General features: G+C 36.2%; 1 protein-coding gene across 8 annotated transcripts in view; it reads left to right on the plus strand.

The window, feature by feature from the left end:
• Positions 1–12,874, plus strand: part of UBR1 (ubiquitin protein ligase E3 component n-recognin 1) — a 169,634-nt gene that overhangs the window by 45,786 nt on the left and 110,974 nt on the right. For 7 of the 8 annotated variants that reach the window (XM_089907322.1, XM_089907321.1, XM_022587307.3 and 4 more), the window contains one exon: positions 7,995–8,105. In XM_089907322.1, coding sequence (XP_089763448.1) covers positions 7,995–8,105 — 111 coding nt within the window. Of the gene's footprint in view, positions 1–6,289; positions 7,585–7,994; positions 8,106–12,874 lie in introns of those variants that run through there. The other variant, XM_089907327.1, reaches the window with a different exon arrangement.

Here is a 12,874-nt window from a genome sequence, read left to right on the forward strand (position 1 = left end):
AAACATTCTTACATACACACAAAAAGGTAACCATGAAAGAATATACTGAAGTACTATCTTTAAAAAAACTTTCAGTAAACCTCTGCATTTTTATCCTCAAAATAAACAAAAACACCCACTGTTAAAGATTATTATTATTATTTTGGCTGCACCACGTGGTATGTGGGATCTTAGTTCCCCGACCAGGGATCGAATCCGTGCCCCCTGCAATGGAAACATGGAGTCTTAACCACTGTACTGCCAGGGAAGTCCCAAAGATTATTTTTAACTCCATAAATGTTTCCTTTTTGTTGTTAAATGAGAATAGTGAGTTACAAAAATAGTATATTCATACAGCTGTTTCCTGTAATCAGAAAAAAACAGTTTTCAAATGAAGCTTACAGAGTTGTAAAAGAAAGAATAAAATTCTCATGTTATACTTTTAAATGGAAAAAGCACAATATGTAAAATTATGCATTCAATTTTTGGATTCAATTTTGCATTCAATTATGTTTCTTTTAGAACTTATTGGGTATATAATATTAAACCATAATATATTTTAACTGCTTACCTATTGGAGAATTTGTTCAGGTTTCAGTTTTTTTTAATAGTAAGCAATATTGCTATAAATATCTTTATATGTAAATCATTTTTCTATATGTAAGATTATTTTGGTTCTCAGAAGTGGAACTACTGGATTAAAAAATAGAGACCTTTCAGAGAATAAAAAGACAAGCCACAGACTGGGTGGAAGGCTTTGCAAAACATGTACCTGATAAAGGATTGTTATCCACTATATACAAAAAACTCTTAAAACTCAACAGTAAGAAAATGAACAACTCAGCTTTAAAAATGAGCAAAAGATCTGAAACAGACACTTCACCAAGAAGATACGTAAATGGCAATAAGCACACAAAAAGATGCAAAACATCATATGTCATTAGAGAATTACAAATTAAAACCATAGTGAGATACCACTACATACCTATTAGAATGGCAGAAATCCAAAATATTGACAATACCAAATGCTGGTGAGGATGTGGAGGAACAGGAGCTCCTATTCATTGCTGGGTTGGGAATGCAAAACGATACAGCCACTTTGGAAGACAGTTTGGCAGTTTCTTATAGAAATAAATACACTGTAACCATATAATCCAGCAATCATGCTCCTTGGTATTTACCCAAATGAATTGAAAACTTATATCCACAAAAAAAACACAAAAAACCTGCACAGAAATGTTTATGGCAGTTTTATTCGTATTTGCTGAAACTTGGATGCAACCAAGATGTCTTTCAGTTGGTGAATGGGTGAAAAAACTTTGGTACGTTGATACAATGGAATTTTTTTTTAATGTTTTATTTATTTATTTTATTTTTATTTTTGGCTGCGTTGGGTCTTCGTTGCTGTGCGCAGGCTTTCTTTAGTTCCAGCGAGCGGGGGCTGCTCTTCGTTGTGGTGCACGGACTTCTCAGTGTGGTGGCTTCTCTTGTTGCGGAGCATGGGCTGTAGGGCACATGGGCTTCAGTAGTTGTGGCACACGGGCTCAGTAGTTGTGGCTCACGGGCTGTAGAGTGCAGGCTCAGTAGTTGTGGCACACAGGCTTGGTTGCTCCACGGCATGTGGGATCTTCCTGGACCAGGGCTCGAACCTGTGTCCCCTGCATTGGCAGGCAGAGTCTTAACCACTGTGCCCACCACCAGGGAAGTCCTACAATGGAATATTATTCAGTGCTAAAAAGAAATGATCTATCAAGCTATGAAAAGATATGGCAGAAAAAAAAAAAAAAAGATATGGCAGGACCTTAAATGCATGTCTCTAAATGAAAGAAGCCATTGTGAAAAGGCTATATACTGTATGGTTCCAGCTGTATGACATTCTGGAAAAGGCAGCACTATGGAGACCGTAAGATCAGTGGATGCTGAGGCTGGGAGATGATGGTGGGAGGGATAGAGGGATGAATAGGTGGAGTACAGGGAATTTTTAGTGCAGTAAAACTACCCTGTGTGATATTGTAGTGGTGTATATACGTCAGTATACATTTGTTAAGACCCCCAAAATGTACAACACAAAGAGAGAACCCAAATGTAAATTATGGACTTTAGTTAATGTATCAGGGACTTACTTCCCTGGTGGCACAGAGGTTAAGAATCTGCCTGCCAATGCAGGGGACATGGGTTCAAGCCCTGGTCCCAGAAGATCCCACATGGCACAGATCAACTAAGCCCCTGTGCCACAACTACTGAGCCCATGTGCCTAGAACCTGTGCTCCGCAACAAGAGAAGCCACTGCAGTGAAAAGCCCGCGTGCAGCAACTAAGAGTCAAAACAGCCAAATATAAATTACTTAATTAATTAAAAAAAAATAATGTATCAACTTTGACTCCTCAATTGCAACAAATGTGCCGCACTATTGCAAGATGTTCATAATAGGGGAAACTGTGGGTAGGGAAAAGGAGGGATATATGAGAACTCAGTATTTTCTGAGGTATAAAAATAACGATCAGGGTCTATTTTAACAGCCTGCTATAATCCTACATGATGAGAATTTGTATTCATATATTATCTTTGAAACACAACAACATTAAAAAAAATAATTTAGGCAATGCAATAAAACTTATCTTTTAAAAATTCAAATAATACAAAAGAATACAAATAAAAATTGTTGTTGCCTTTCTGTCCCATCATACTTTCTTTGTTAAACTGAACACAATTTAGTGCACATCCTTACAGATCTTTATGCATGTACAAACATGTACACTCATATATATATTTATATGTTTAGGAGGATGTTTGTGTGTGTACAAATGGGATCCTACTATATATTTTGTTTTGCAACTTTTTTTTTTGGCCATGCTGCACAGTTTGCAGGATCTTAGTTCCCTGACCAGGGATTGAACCTGGGCCACAGCAGTGAAAGCCTGGAATCCTAACCACTAGGTCACCAGGGAACTCCCTGCAACTTGATTTTAACTTAATATATCATGGAGATAATTCTGTGTTGATATATATAATAACTCTTGCCTTATTTAATTGCTGCATGTATTCCTTTGTGGGAATATGTCATCAAATATTTAACCCATCACCCTTTTCTAGATAATTACACTGTTCCCAGCTTTCACTGGTCAACAAATAATGGGACATACACATATACCTTTGTTTTAATATAAACCAGTGTATATATTAAAGAATGCTTGAGACTAGATTCTTAGAGGTAGATTTTCTGGATTGAAGGGTACATGCATTTAAAATTTTCATAGATTTTGCCAAATGTTTTTCCTGAATTGCTGTGTCAATTTACAGTCCCATTAAAAGGATATGAGGGGCTTCCCTGGTGCCGCAGTGGTTAAGAATCCACCTGCCAATGCAGGGGACATGGGTTCGAGCCCTGGTCTGGGAAGATCCCACATGCTGCGGAGCAACCAAGCCCATGCACCACAACTACTGAGCCTGCACTCTAGAGCTCGCTTGCCACAGCTGCTGAAGCCTGCGCGCCTAGAGCCTGTGCTGCACAACAAGAGAAGCCACTGCAATGAGAAGCCCGTGCACTGCAACAAAGAGTAGCCCCCACTCGCCACAACCAGAGGGAGCCTGCGCACAGCAACAAAGACCCAACACAGCCAAAAATAAAAATAAAAAAAGGATATGAGAATGTTCTTTATCTACATCCCCAAAGTTTATTTAGTCAGTCTTTTTACTTTTTGCCAATCCGTTAGTCAAATAATCTCATTTTAATTTGCATTTCTATTACTAGTATTAATATCTTTTCATTTTTTAATTGTATGTTTAATTTCTTCTGTGTATTGCCTGTTTTTATCCTTATTTTTCTTTTGCCTTTTTCTTACTGTTATATACGTTACAAATATTTTCTCTTACTATGCTTGTCTTTAATAATTTTTAAAGTCAGATTTTTTTGAGATATAATTTATATACAATAAAATCTACCCTTGTAAGTGTAGTTCCATGAGTTTTCACAGACATACAGTTCAGTAACCACCACAATAATCAATATATAAAACATATCATTCCCAGAAGTTCTCCCGTTTGCAGGCAGTCCTCTTGCCCACTTACCCCAGCTCCTGGCAGTCATTGATCAGTTTTCTGTCCCTATAGTTTTGGCTTTTCCGAATGTCATATAAGTGAAATCTATATATAGTATGTAGTGTTTCCTATCTGGTTATATTCACTTAGCATAGTGCCTTTGAGATCCTCTCATGTCTCAGCAGTTTGTTCCTTTTTATTGCTGAGTAGTATGCCGTTGTATGGATATGCCACAATATATTACCTGTTCATCAGTTGATGAATATTTGTCTTGTTTCCAGCTTTTAAATAAAGCTGTTACAAACATTCAAGCACATGTCTTTGTGTGGGCATTTGTTTTAATTTTTCTTGGGTAACCTCAGGATGATATTGCTGGATTATAAATTAAGTGTATGTTTTGACTGTATAAAATCTATTTTCTGTCTTTTAAACTTGATATATGCTATCATTTGCCTTACTGACATTTTAATTTATATGTTGTCAAATTTGCCAGATTTTTTTTTTTTAATGCTTCTGGATTTTGTGCCTTGCTTTCATGGCATTCCCTATACTAAGGTTATGCTTTTACTTTCATTTGAAACAAGTACATTTTTAGTAATCGTGGATGAGTCTAGCATTCTTCAGTATATAAAATTGATTTGTATATTCTAATTTCTTTTGTTACTATTGTTCTAGTGATAATGTTTGTACTAATAATTTTTATAATGCCTTTAGTTCCTTTTTACTCCCTTATGTAACTTTTTATTATCTAGTCTGTCAGTTTTAATGCTATCTTTGACTCCCTCCTATTACCTATTTAATAGTTGATAATCTTATGTTGCCTTCTCTTTCCCTTCTCCCACTTTTTAGTTGTAGTCTTTCTGATTGTGAGATCATATAATGTTTACATTCTTCTATCCATGTATCTTTCAACACCCTTGATTTGTTCTTAGCGGTACAATTAAATACATAAAATGTTCGCCATCTGTCCTTTTTCTGAAGTTCCCCAGTCACTCCTTGGTCAGCTGAAGTGCATCCTCTAGGGGTCAGTAAACTACAGTTTGTGGGTCAAATCTGGCTCACCATCTGTTTTTGTATTGCCTGCAAGCTAAGCTTGGTTTTTATTCTTTTTTTTTTTTTCTTTTGGCTGTACCACATGGTGTGCGGAATCTTAGTTCCCCAACCAGGTATCAAACCTGTGCCCCCTGAAGTGGAGGTGCAGAGTCTTAACCTCTGGACCTCCAGGGAAGTCCCTTAGCTTGGTTTTTATATTTTCAGATGGTTGGGAAAAAAGATGAGAAGAATAATATTTCATGATAAATGAAAATTATATGAAATTAAAATTTCAGTGCCTATAAATAAAGTCTCATTGGAATGTGGCTATGCTGGTTCATTTATTTATTGTCTGTGGCTGATGCTTCACTGCCAGAGCAGAATAGAGTAATTCAACAGAGATTCCATGGCCTGCAAAGACTAAAATATTTACTGTCTGTTCCTTTACACAGGAAGTTTGCTGATCACTGCTCAGGTAGATTCCTAAGGAAGGTCGCATGTAAACTGTGTTCCTTAAGTTCTGACATGTTCAAAATTATATTATAGCTCGGCTGTAGACAGTATTCTTGGTTTGCAGTTTCTTTCCTTGAAAATGCTGCTCTGCTGTTGTCTTGCTTTATGTGTTGTTATTGAGAAGTCTGATGCCAGTCTAATTTTCTTGTGATTATGTTATTTCATCTTTTTGCCTAGGGCCTCAGGACTTTTATCTTTAAAGTCCAGTAGTTTTAGGAGGGTATACTTTGGAGTTGATCATACTGAGAGAGTTTTCTCTTAGTCACTCTTGGCCGTTTGATTGTGTAGATTCAGGTCTTTTATTTCCAGGAAGTTTTCTTAGATTACAGTTTTAAATATTACCTCTGTTCCATTGTTTTGATTTTTCTTTGGTGATTCCAGTTATACTCATCTGCCTCTATTAGGCCTATCTTCTATTTCAACCACTTTTTCTCTGACCCTGTATTTCTTTACTTCATCTTATTTTCATTCTCTTGTTTTCCTGCTTTGTTTCAATGCTATTTATTAACTTTTCATTTGAGTCTATCATCTTGTAATTAAAAAAAATTCATTTCTGGGCTTCCCTGGTGGCGCAGCGGTTGTGAGTCCGCCTGCTGATGCAGGGGACACGGGTTCGTGCCCCGGTCTGGGAAGATCCCACATGCCGTGGAGCAGCTGGGCCCGTGAGCCATGGCCGCTGAGTCTGCGCGTCCGGAGCCTGTGCTCCGCAACGGGAGAGGCCACAACAGTGAGAGGCCCGCGTACCGCAAAAAGAAAAAAAAAAAAAAATTCGTTTCTGATATGATATCGTTTTCTTCCTGGTTTTTCCCCTTAGTTCACTTGAGTCTCATTTTATTTATTCCTATTTCTTTGTCCGTTTCTGTTCTTAGTTCTTATATTTATGATTAAAGGTGTTTAGTCTGATTAAGGGTTTTTAATGCTTGTTTGAGGCTGTATAATTCAGTTTGGAGCATTGTATAGTTTTCTTCAGCTTCATAATTGGGTTTTGGCTCTTATTTGCATTTTTTGGCTTTTTTTTTTGCAATAGTTTTGTGTGGATATGGTGTACTTTTTTCTGTTCTTTTTCATTTCATGGATAGGTTTCACAAGTGCTCTCTTCTGTCAGTTCTACCCTCTTCTATGTTTGTTTTTTTTTTGCGGTACGTGAGCCTCTCACTGTTGTGGTCTCTCCCGTTGCGGAGCACAGGCTCCGGACGCGCAGGCTCAGTGGCCATGGCTCACGGGCCCAGCCGCTCCGTGGCATGTGGGATCTTCCCAGACCGGGGCATGAACCTGTGTCCCCTGCATCGGCAGGCGGACTCTCAACCACTGCGCCACCAGGGAAGCCCCTAACTTATTTTATAGATGATATTGGTGATGGTGGTGAGGTGACGGGAGGGTTTGGCATGTCTTGTTTCTCCCTTGTTTCATAGGATCCTTAAATTTTCTTTCTTATTTACTTCTTTCATTTACTGCCCCATCTATAATGGGTTACCACCTTTTTTTAATGTATTTTATTTTCCTCCAAAAGTAATGCTTTTCTGAGGTGGCCACTTCTGGTCCTATTTACTTTCAGTCTCTTTCCCTGTGAACCACCAAGTCCTAACCTGTGTTCAGTATTTGTCCCTTGGCACTGGGCTTTCTCTTCTGGAGTGTGATTTTGTTTGTGCTTGATCTAAGTCCTTTGTACCTCTCTGTTCTCTTTCATGGGGTCACTTAAGCTTCCCTCTCGTATTGTCTGTAACCACAGGCTTGAAGTGATAGGCAACAGGAACTCTGATAAAGCAAGTCATTTGAAGGTTGTGGTATTTATTTTTTGTCTCCTAGTAATCTTGCAGACATGGGTCATGTGTGGCTTTATTTGTTCTCCTTGTTAATTGTATGCTTTGGAGGGGGGAGATTTGGGGAAGATTCAAATTCAGGTCATTGTCATCCTTCTCTATCTAAATTAGGATATTTTAGATAATTTTTTTTTTTTTTACAGGAACCCTCACAGGGAAAATGTTGTGAATAAGTTTTAGTTGCTGTGGAACATCAGTATAGGTGAAAATACTTTATACATGTCTTAAGTACTTATACAAGTATCATTATAATGATTTTTAAGAAGTTTGTTTAATCATAAAATCTACTGAAGCATTCTGGGTGAAGTATAGATTATTTTTTGTACACATCACAACCTGTTCTCCATTAGTACAAAGTTTTAAAAACTATTATTTAAAAACTTTGAGTATGTTTCAAAAATATCAATTTTGAAGGTTCAGTTTTGTTGTGATTAAGTATTAAGGATTTTTTTTGGTTAACTGATCAAAATATTTTTTGATATATATCTATAACATTAAAGGCAATTAAGGTTGAAATAGAGGGAAACATTTATTATTTGAGTCATCTTTATCATTCTTCTTTGCTTTGTGATATGTTTTGAAATTAAGACATACTCATTTTTCATTTATCAGATGCATACTTCTACTGGAGGAGGATTTTGTGACTGTGGAGACACAGAAGCATGGAAAACTGGCCCTTTTTGTATAAGTCATGAACCTGGAAGAGCAGGTACCACAAAAGAGGTAAGAATATTGCTATTTTTTTAATTGCTAACTATTTTAAGGTTGATGAAATTAAATAGAAATAAATGTTATGTGTATGGGTTAAGCCGAATTCCATTGATAATCCTGATTTTTATGTTCTAATATTTAAATGTAAGGAGTTTTATTTGACTCTAGAGAATTTAAGTGTTTGATAATTATATTCCATATTTCTCTAAAGAAGGAATGAATTTACAATGAAAAGATGAACTTAGAATACTTTTTTGTTAAGCAATTTGATGAGTAAACAATATATTAACCTAAAAGAGCAAATGGAAGTAGTTATTAATAGATAGGAGAATATAATGAATTAGAAAACAGTAGAATTGACACATAAATTCCATAATTGCTTTTCTTAAAGAAAAAAACGTCAGCAAACTGATTATCCACTATACGTCCTAATCAAGAAAAAAAACTGCGAGCAAGCCCAGATGTAGACCATTAACAAGGAATGGGAAAATAACCATAGAACTACAGATACAGGAGGATCGTAAAAGGCTCCTTTTATGACTCTGAACAAATACATTTGAAAATAGATTCTTCTTTTATCAGACAGTATTAAGTGCCATAATTTATTCAAAAACATAGAAAACTTGAATAGGCAGTAACCATTGAAGAAATTTAGTAAATTGTCACAAGAAAGTACTTCCTAAAAAATGCCATGCTCAATAGTTTTACAGAGGAATCCTTTTCAAAACTTAAGGAATAAATAGTTTTTGTACTCTTTAAACTGTTCCTGATAACTATAGCATTGAATACCCTTAGGGTATATATTTTGATCTCTTAAGTACCATTTCCCACTAAAAGAAATCAGGGCTTTTTGTAAAACTGCCTGATTCCACATGTGAGTTAGGGAATAGATAGTTGGCTTGTGAGGATGGGTTTGTGTCAAAAGAACCTAAAACCCAGTTTGAAAAGGCTCTCACTGACCTGAGCTGGACAATTGGGGCATCAGAAAAACAATAATAAATAACCACTATGATTGATTGAATCATACTTGATATATAAAAATCCATGAGTTTCTAATAATGAAACTTACGTAAGAACTAAATAGAATAAAACTTGTTTGTTGCCATGCAGTGGTTATTGTATCATTTCCTTACTCTAAAAACTGGTAATTGAAGGGAATGGACTAAACGTTTATTCTACCTTTTCAACAGGAATTGTATTTCATTGTAAGCAAGTATCTCCAGTTCATGAGGTAAAGCTCTTCTTTCTACAGGAATACTAGCTAATAGAGAAGGAATAATAGAATTAGAAAAATCAACATTTTGCAAACCCTAAGGAAATATTTGATTTAGACAAAGTTCATTAATGGATGCTAAAACCCTTAAAACTTGAATTGATGAGGAACAATATGGGCATGGTTCTGAATTACCATCTCATAGATTACTTGCTAGTCATAAGGGAAAAAACAAAACTGTACAGTGAGGCGGGCAGGGGAGGGCATCATACTGTTGTCACCTGAAACCAGTCATCAGTATTAGCATCATTATGAATATTGGGTTGATATGGCATGATGAGCCTCCTCGTATGATGTAAAATACAGTACATAGTTTAACATCTGAAAATCAGTTAATGTAATACTATATAAATAGAATAAAAAACAAAGCCACATGATCATTTCTGTAGATGCAGCAAAAGCATTTGACTAAATCCAACACACTTTCATGATAAGAAGACTTAAACTTATAGGGACTTCCCTGGTGGCACAGTGGTTAAGAATCGCCTGCCAGTGCAGGGGACACGGGTTGGAGCCCTGGTCTGGGAAGATCCCACCTGCTGTGGAGCAGCTAAGCCTGTGTGCCACAATTACCGAGCCTGCGCTCTAGAGCCCGCGAGCCACAACTACTGAGCCCACGTACCATAACTACTGAAGCCTGCATGCCTAGAGCCCGTGCTCCACAACAAGAGAAGCCATCGCAATGAGAAGCCCGCGTACCGCAACGAAGAGTAGCCCCCGCTTTCCTCAACTAGAGAAAGCCCGCACACAGCAACAAAGACCCAACGCAGCCAAAAATAAATGAATAAATAAATTTTTAAAAAGACGTAAACTTATAATAGAAGAGAACTTCCTTAACCTGATAGAGGGCATTTATGAAAAACTCACAACTATAATTATATTGTATACTTTCCCCCTAAGATCAGGAATAAGGCAGATTCTGCTTTTGCCACAGAGCATATCCATTCAATATTGTAATGGAGGTTCTAGCTGGGGCAGTTAGGCAAGAAAAAGAAATAAAAAGCACCCAGATTGGAAAGGAAGAATTAAAACTAGCTCTGTTTGCAGATGACATGATTTTGTATATAGAAAATCCTAAGGAATCCACTAAAACATTATTAGAACTAATAAATTCAGCACAGTTGCAGGATATGAGATAATTATACAAAAATTACTTGTGTCTATGCATTAGTAATGAACAATACAAAAATGAAATTAAGAAAAAAGAAGTACAAAATTTATTTAATATGAGAAGATATATGCACCCTTAATGTTCATTGCAGCATTATTTACAATAGCCAAGGTATGGAATCAACATGAGTGCCCATCAATAGCTGAATGGATAAAGAAGATGTGGTGTGTGTCTGTGTAAATATACACACATACACAAAATGGAATATTACTCAGCCATAAAAAAAAGAAATATTGCCATTTGAGACAAAATGGATAGACCTAGAGGGTGTTATGCTAAGTGAAATAAATCAGACAAAGACAAATACTGTTATGATTTCACTTATATGTGGAATCTAAAGAACAAAACAAATGAACAAACATAACAAAACAGAAACAGAGTCACAGATACAGAGAACAAGTGTTTGCTAGAGGGGATGGAGTTAGGGGGAGGAAAAAAATAGGTGAGGGAGGTTAAGAGGTACAAACTTTCCGTTACAAAATAGGTTATGGGTATGAAGTGTACAGTATGGGGAGTATAGTCAATAATTATATAGTATCTTTGTATGGTGATAGATGGTGACTAGACTTATGGTGACCATTTTGAAACGGTGACCATTTATTATCAAATATATATCAGATCACTATGTCATATACCAGGAACTAACATAGTATTATAGGTCAACTATACTTCAAAAACAAACAAGTAAATTCATAGAAAAAGAGATCAGATTTGTGGTATCAGAGGCAGGTGGTGGGAGGAGGGGGAATTGGATGAAGGTGGTCAAAAAAGTATAAATTTCCAGTAAGATAAATAAGTACTGGGGTATAATGTACACCATGATTAAAATAATTAACACTGCTGTGTGTTATATGTGAAAGTTGTTAAGAGAGTAAACTCTGAGTTCTCACAAGGAAAAAATATTTTTTCTTTTATTTTGTATCTATATGACTTGATGGATGTTGACTAAACTTATTGTGGTAATCATTTCATGATGTATTTAAGTCATATCATTATCCTGTACACCTTCAACTTATACAGTGCTATGTCAATTATATCTCAAAACTGGAAGAAAAAATATAAAAAGAAATAGATTCTAATGTTGTTTATGTAAAACAATAAATTCAAATGGACTCTTCTGATTGAGTTTGGATAAATTTTAATTAAAGAGGAACATTTTAGGACTGAGGCTTTTTCCAGTTATAAAGATTTGCACAGAAATCATGTAACAAATAATTGGGCATGGCATAAACTGTCTTGTTTTAACAAGACAATTTTTGGCAAACCTAAATATTTTCACAAGAATATATTTTTTTACTTGCATTAAAACATTTTTAGTATTTACTTTGTACTTATGGTCACTGACAGACTTTTGTTGAATATCCACTCCTTCAACATGTACAGTTTCTAAGGACAGAGTTACATTTTTCTAATTGTTTCTCAGTGTCCCAGATTTAGGGAAGCAGATTTACAAATATTTTACTTAAGTGCTGTTGTGTCACAGTTCTGGATTTAGTGCAGGCATATTTAGATGTGATCAGACCTTAACTTGTGCTAACATGTGCATGTCTTGATGCTTCAAATCAACTCAGTTATATATAAAAGTAACGGGAAGAAAAATAAATTGGGACCGGGGGCTTACCTCAGAATTTATCTGACCTAAGGAAGAGAAAAGTAATCATTTTAAAGTGTCCATTGCATCCTTTTGTATCTAGGGGATGAGCATGCAGGGGCTGAAAGCTTCGTTGCCTGGAAAGAATTTAGCAGTAGTAGATCTTTTATGTATTTAGAGACATCTGTGTGTATTTCTCTGGAAGCCCATGGGAGATTTTTTGTTTGTTTGTTTTTATGGAGGCTTTGTTACGTAGCACGATTAGTTAAATCATTGGCCATTGGCAATTGATTCAACCTCTAGCCCCTCTGGGGTTGGGGATGGGACTGAAAGTTGCAACCTTCTAATCACAAGGTTGGGTCTCCAGGCAACCAGCCTGCATCCTTAGGTGCTTTCTAAAAGTCACCTCATAAACATAACAAAAGACAGCCCCCACTTCTTCACTTGGGAAATTCCAAGGGTTTTAGGAGCTCTGTGCCAGAAACTGGGATGAAGATATTTCTTATTATAAATCACAATATTAAAGGCCATGCTCCCCAAATTCAGCTACACATTCAGTACAGTTCCCCAGCTGGAAATTTTTTTTAGGTAATTGACAAGATGGCTCTAAAATTCATATGAAATTGTAAGGGACCCACAATAGCCAAAACAACCCTGGAAAAGAAGAACAAAGTTGGAGTACTCACACATCCCTCTTTTAAAACTTAATACAAAGCAACAGTAATCAAGACAGTGTGGTACTGGCA

Source organism: Delphinapterus leucas, chromosome 2 (genome assembly GCF_059928025.1).
Source record: "Delphinapterus leucas isolate spDelLeu-1000000601 "Yukka" chromosome 2, BTC_Dleu_Yukka2, whole genome shotgun sequence".
NCBI lineage: Eukaryota > Metazoa > Chordata > Mammalia > Artiodactyla > Monodontidae > Delphinapterus > Delphinapterus leucas.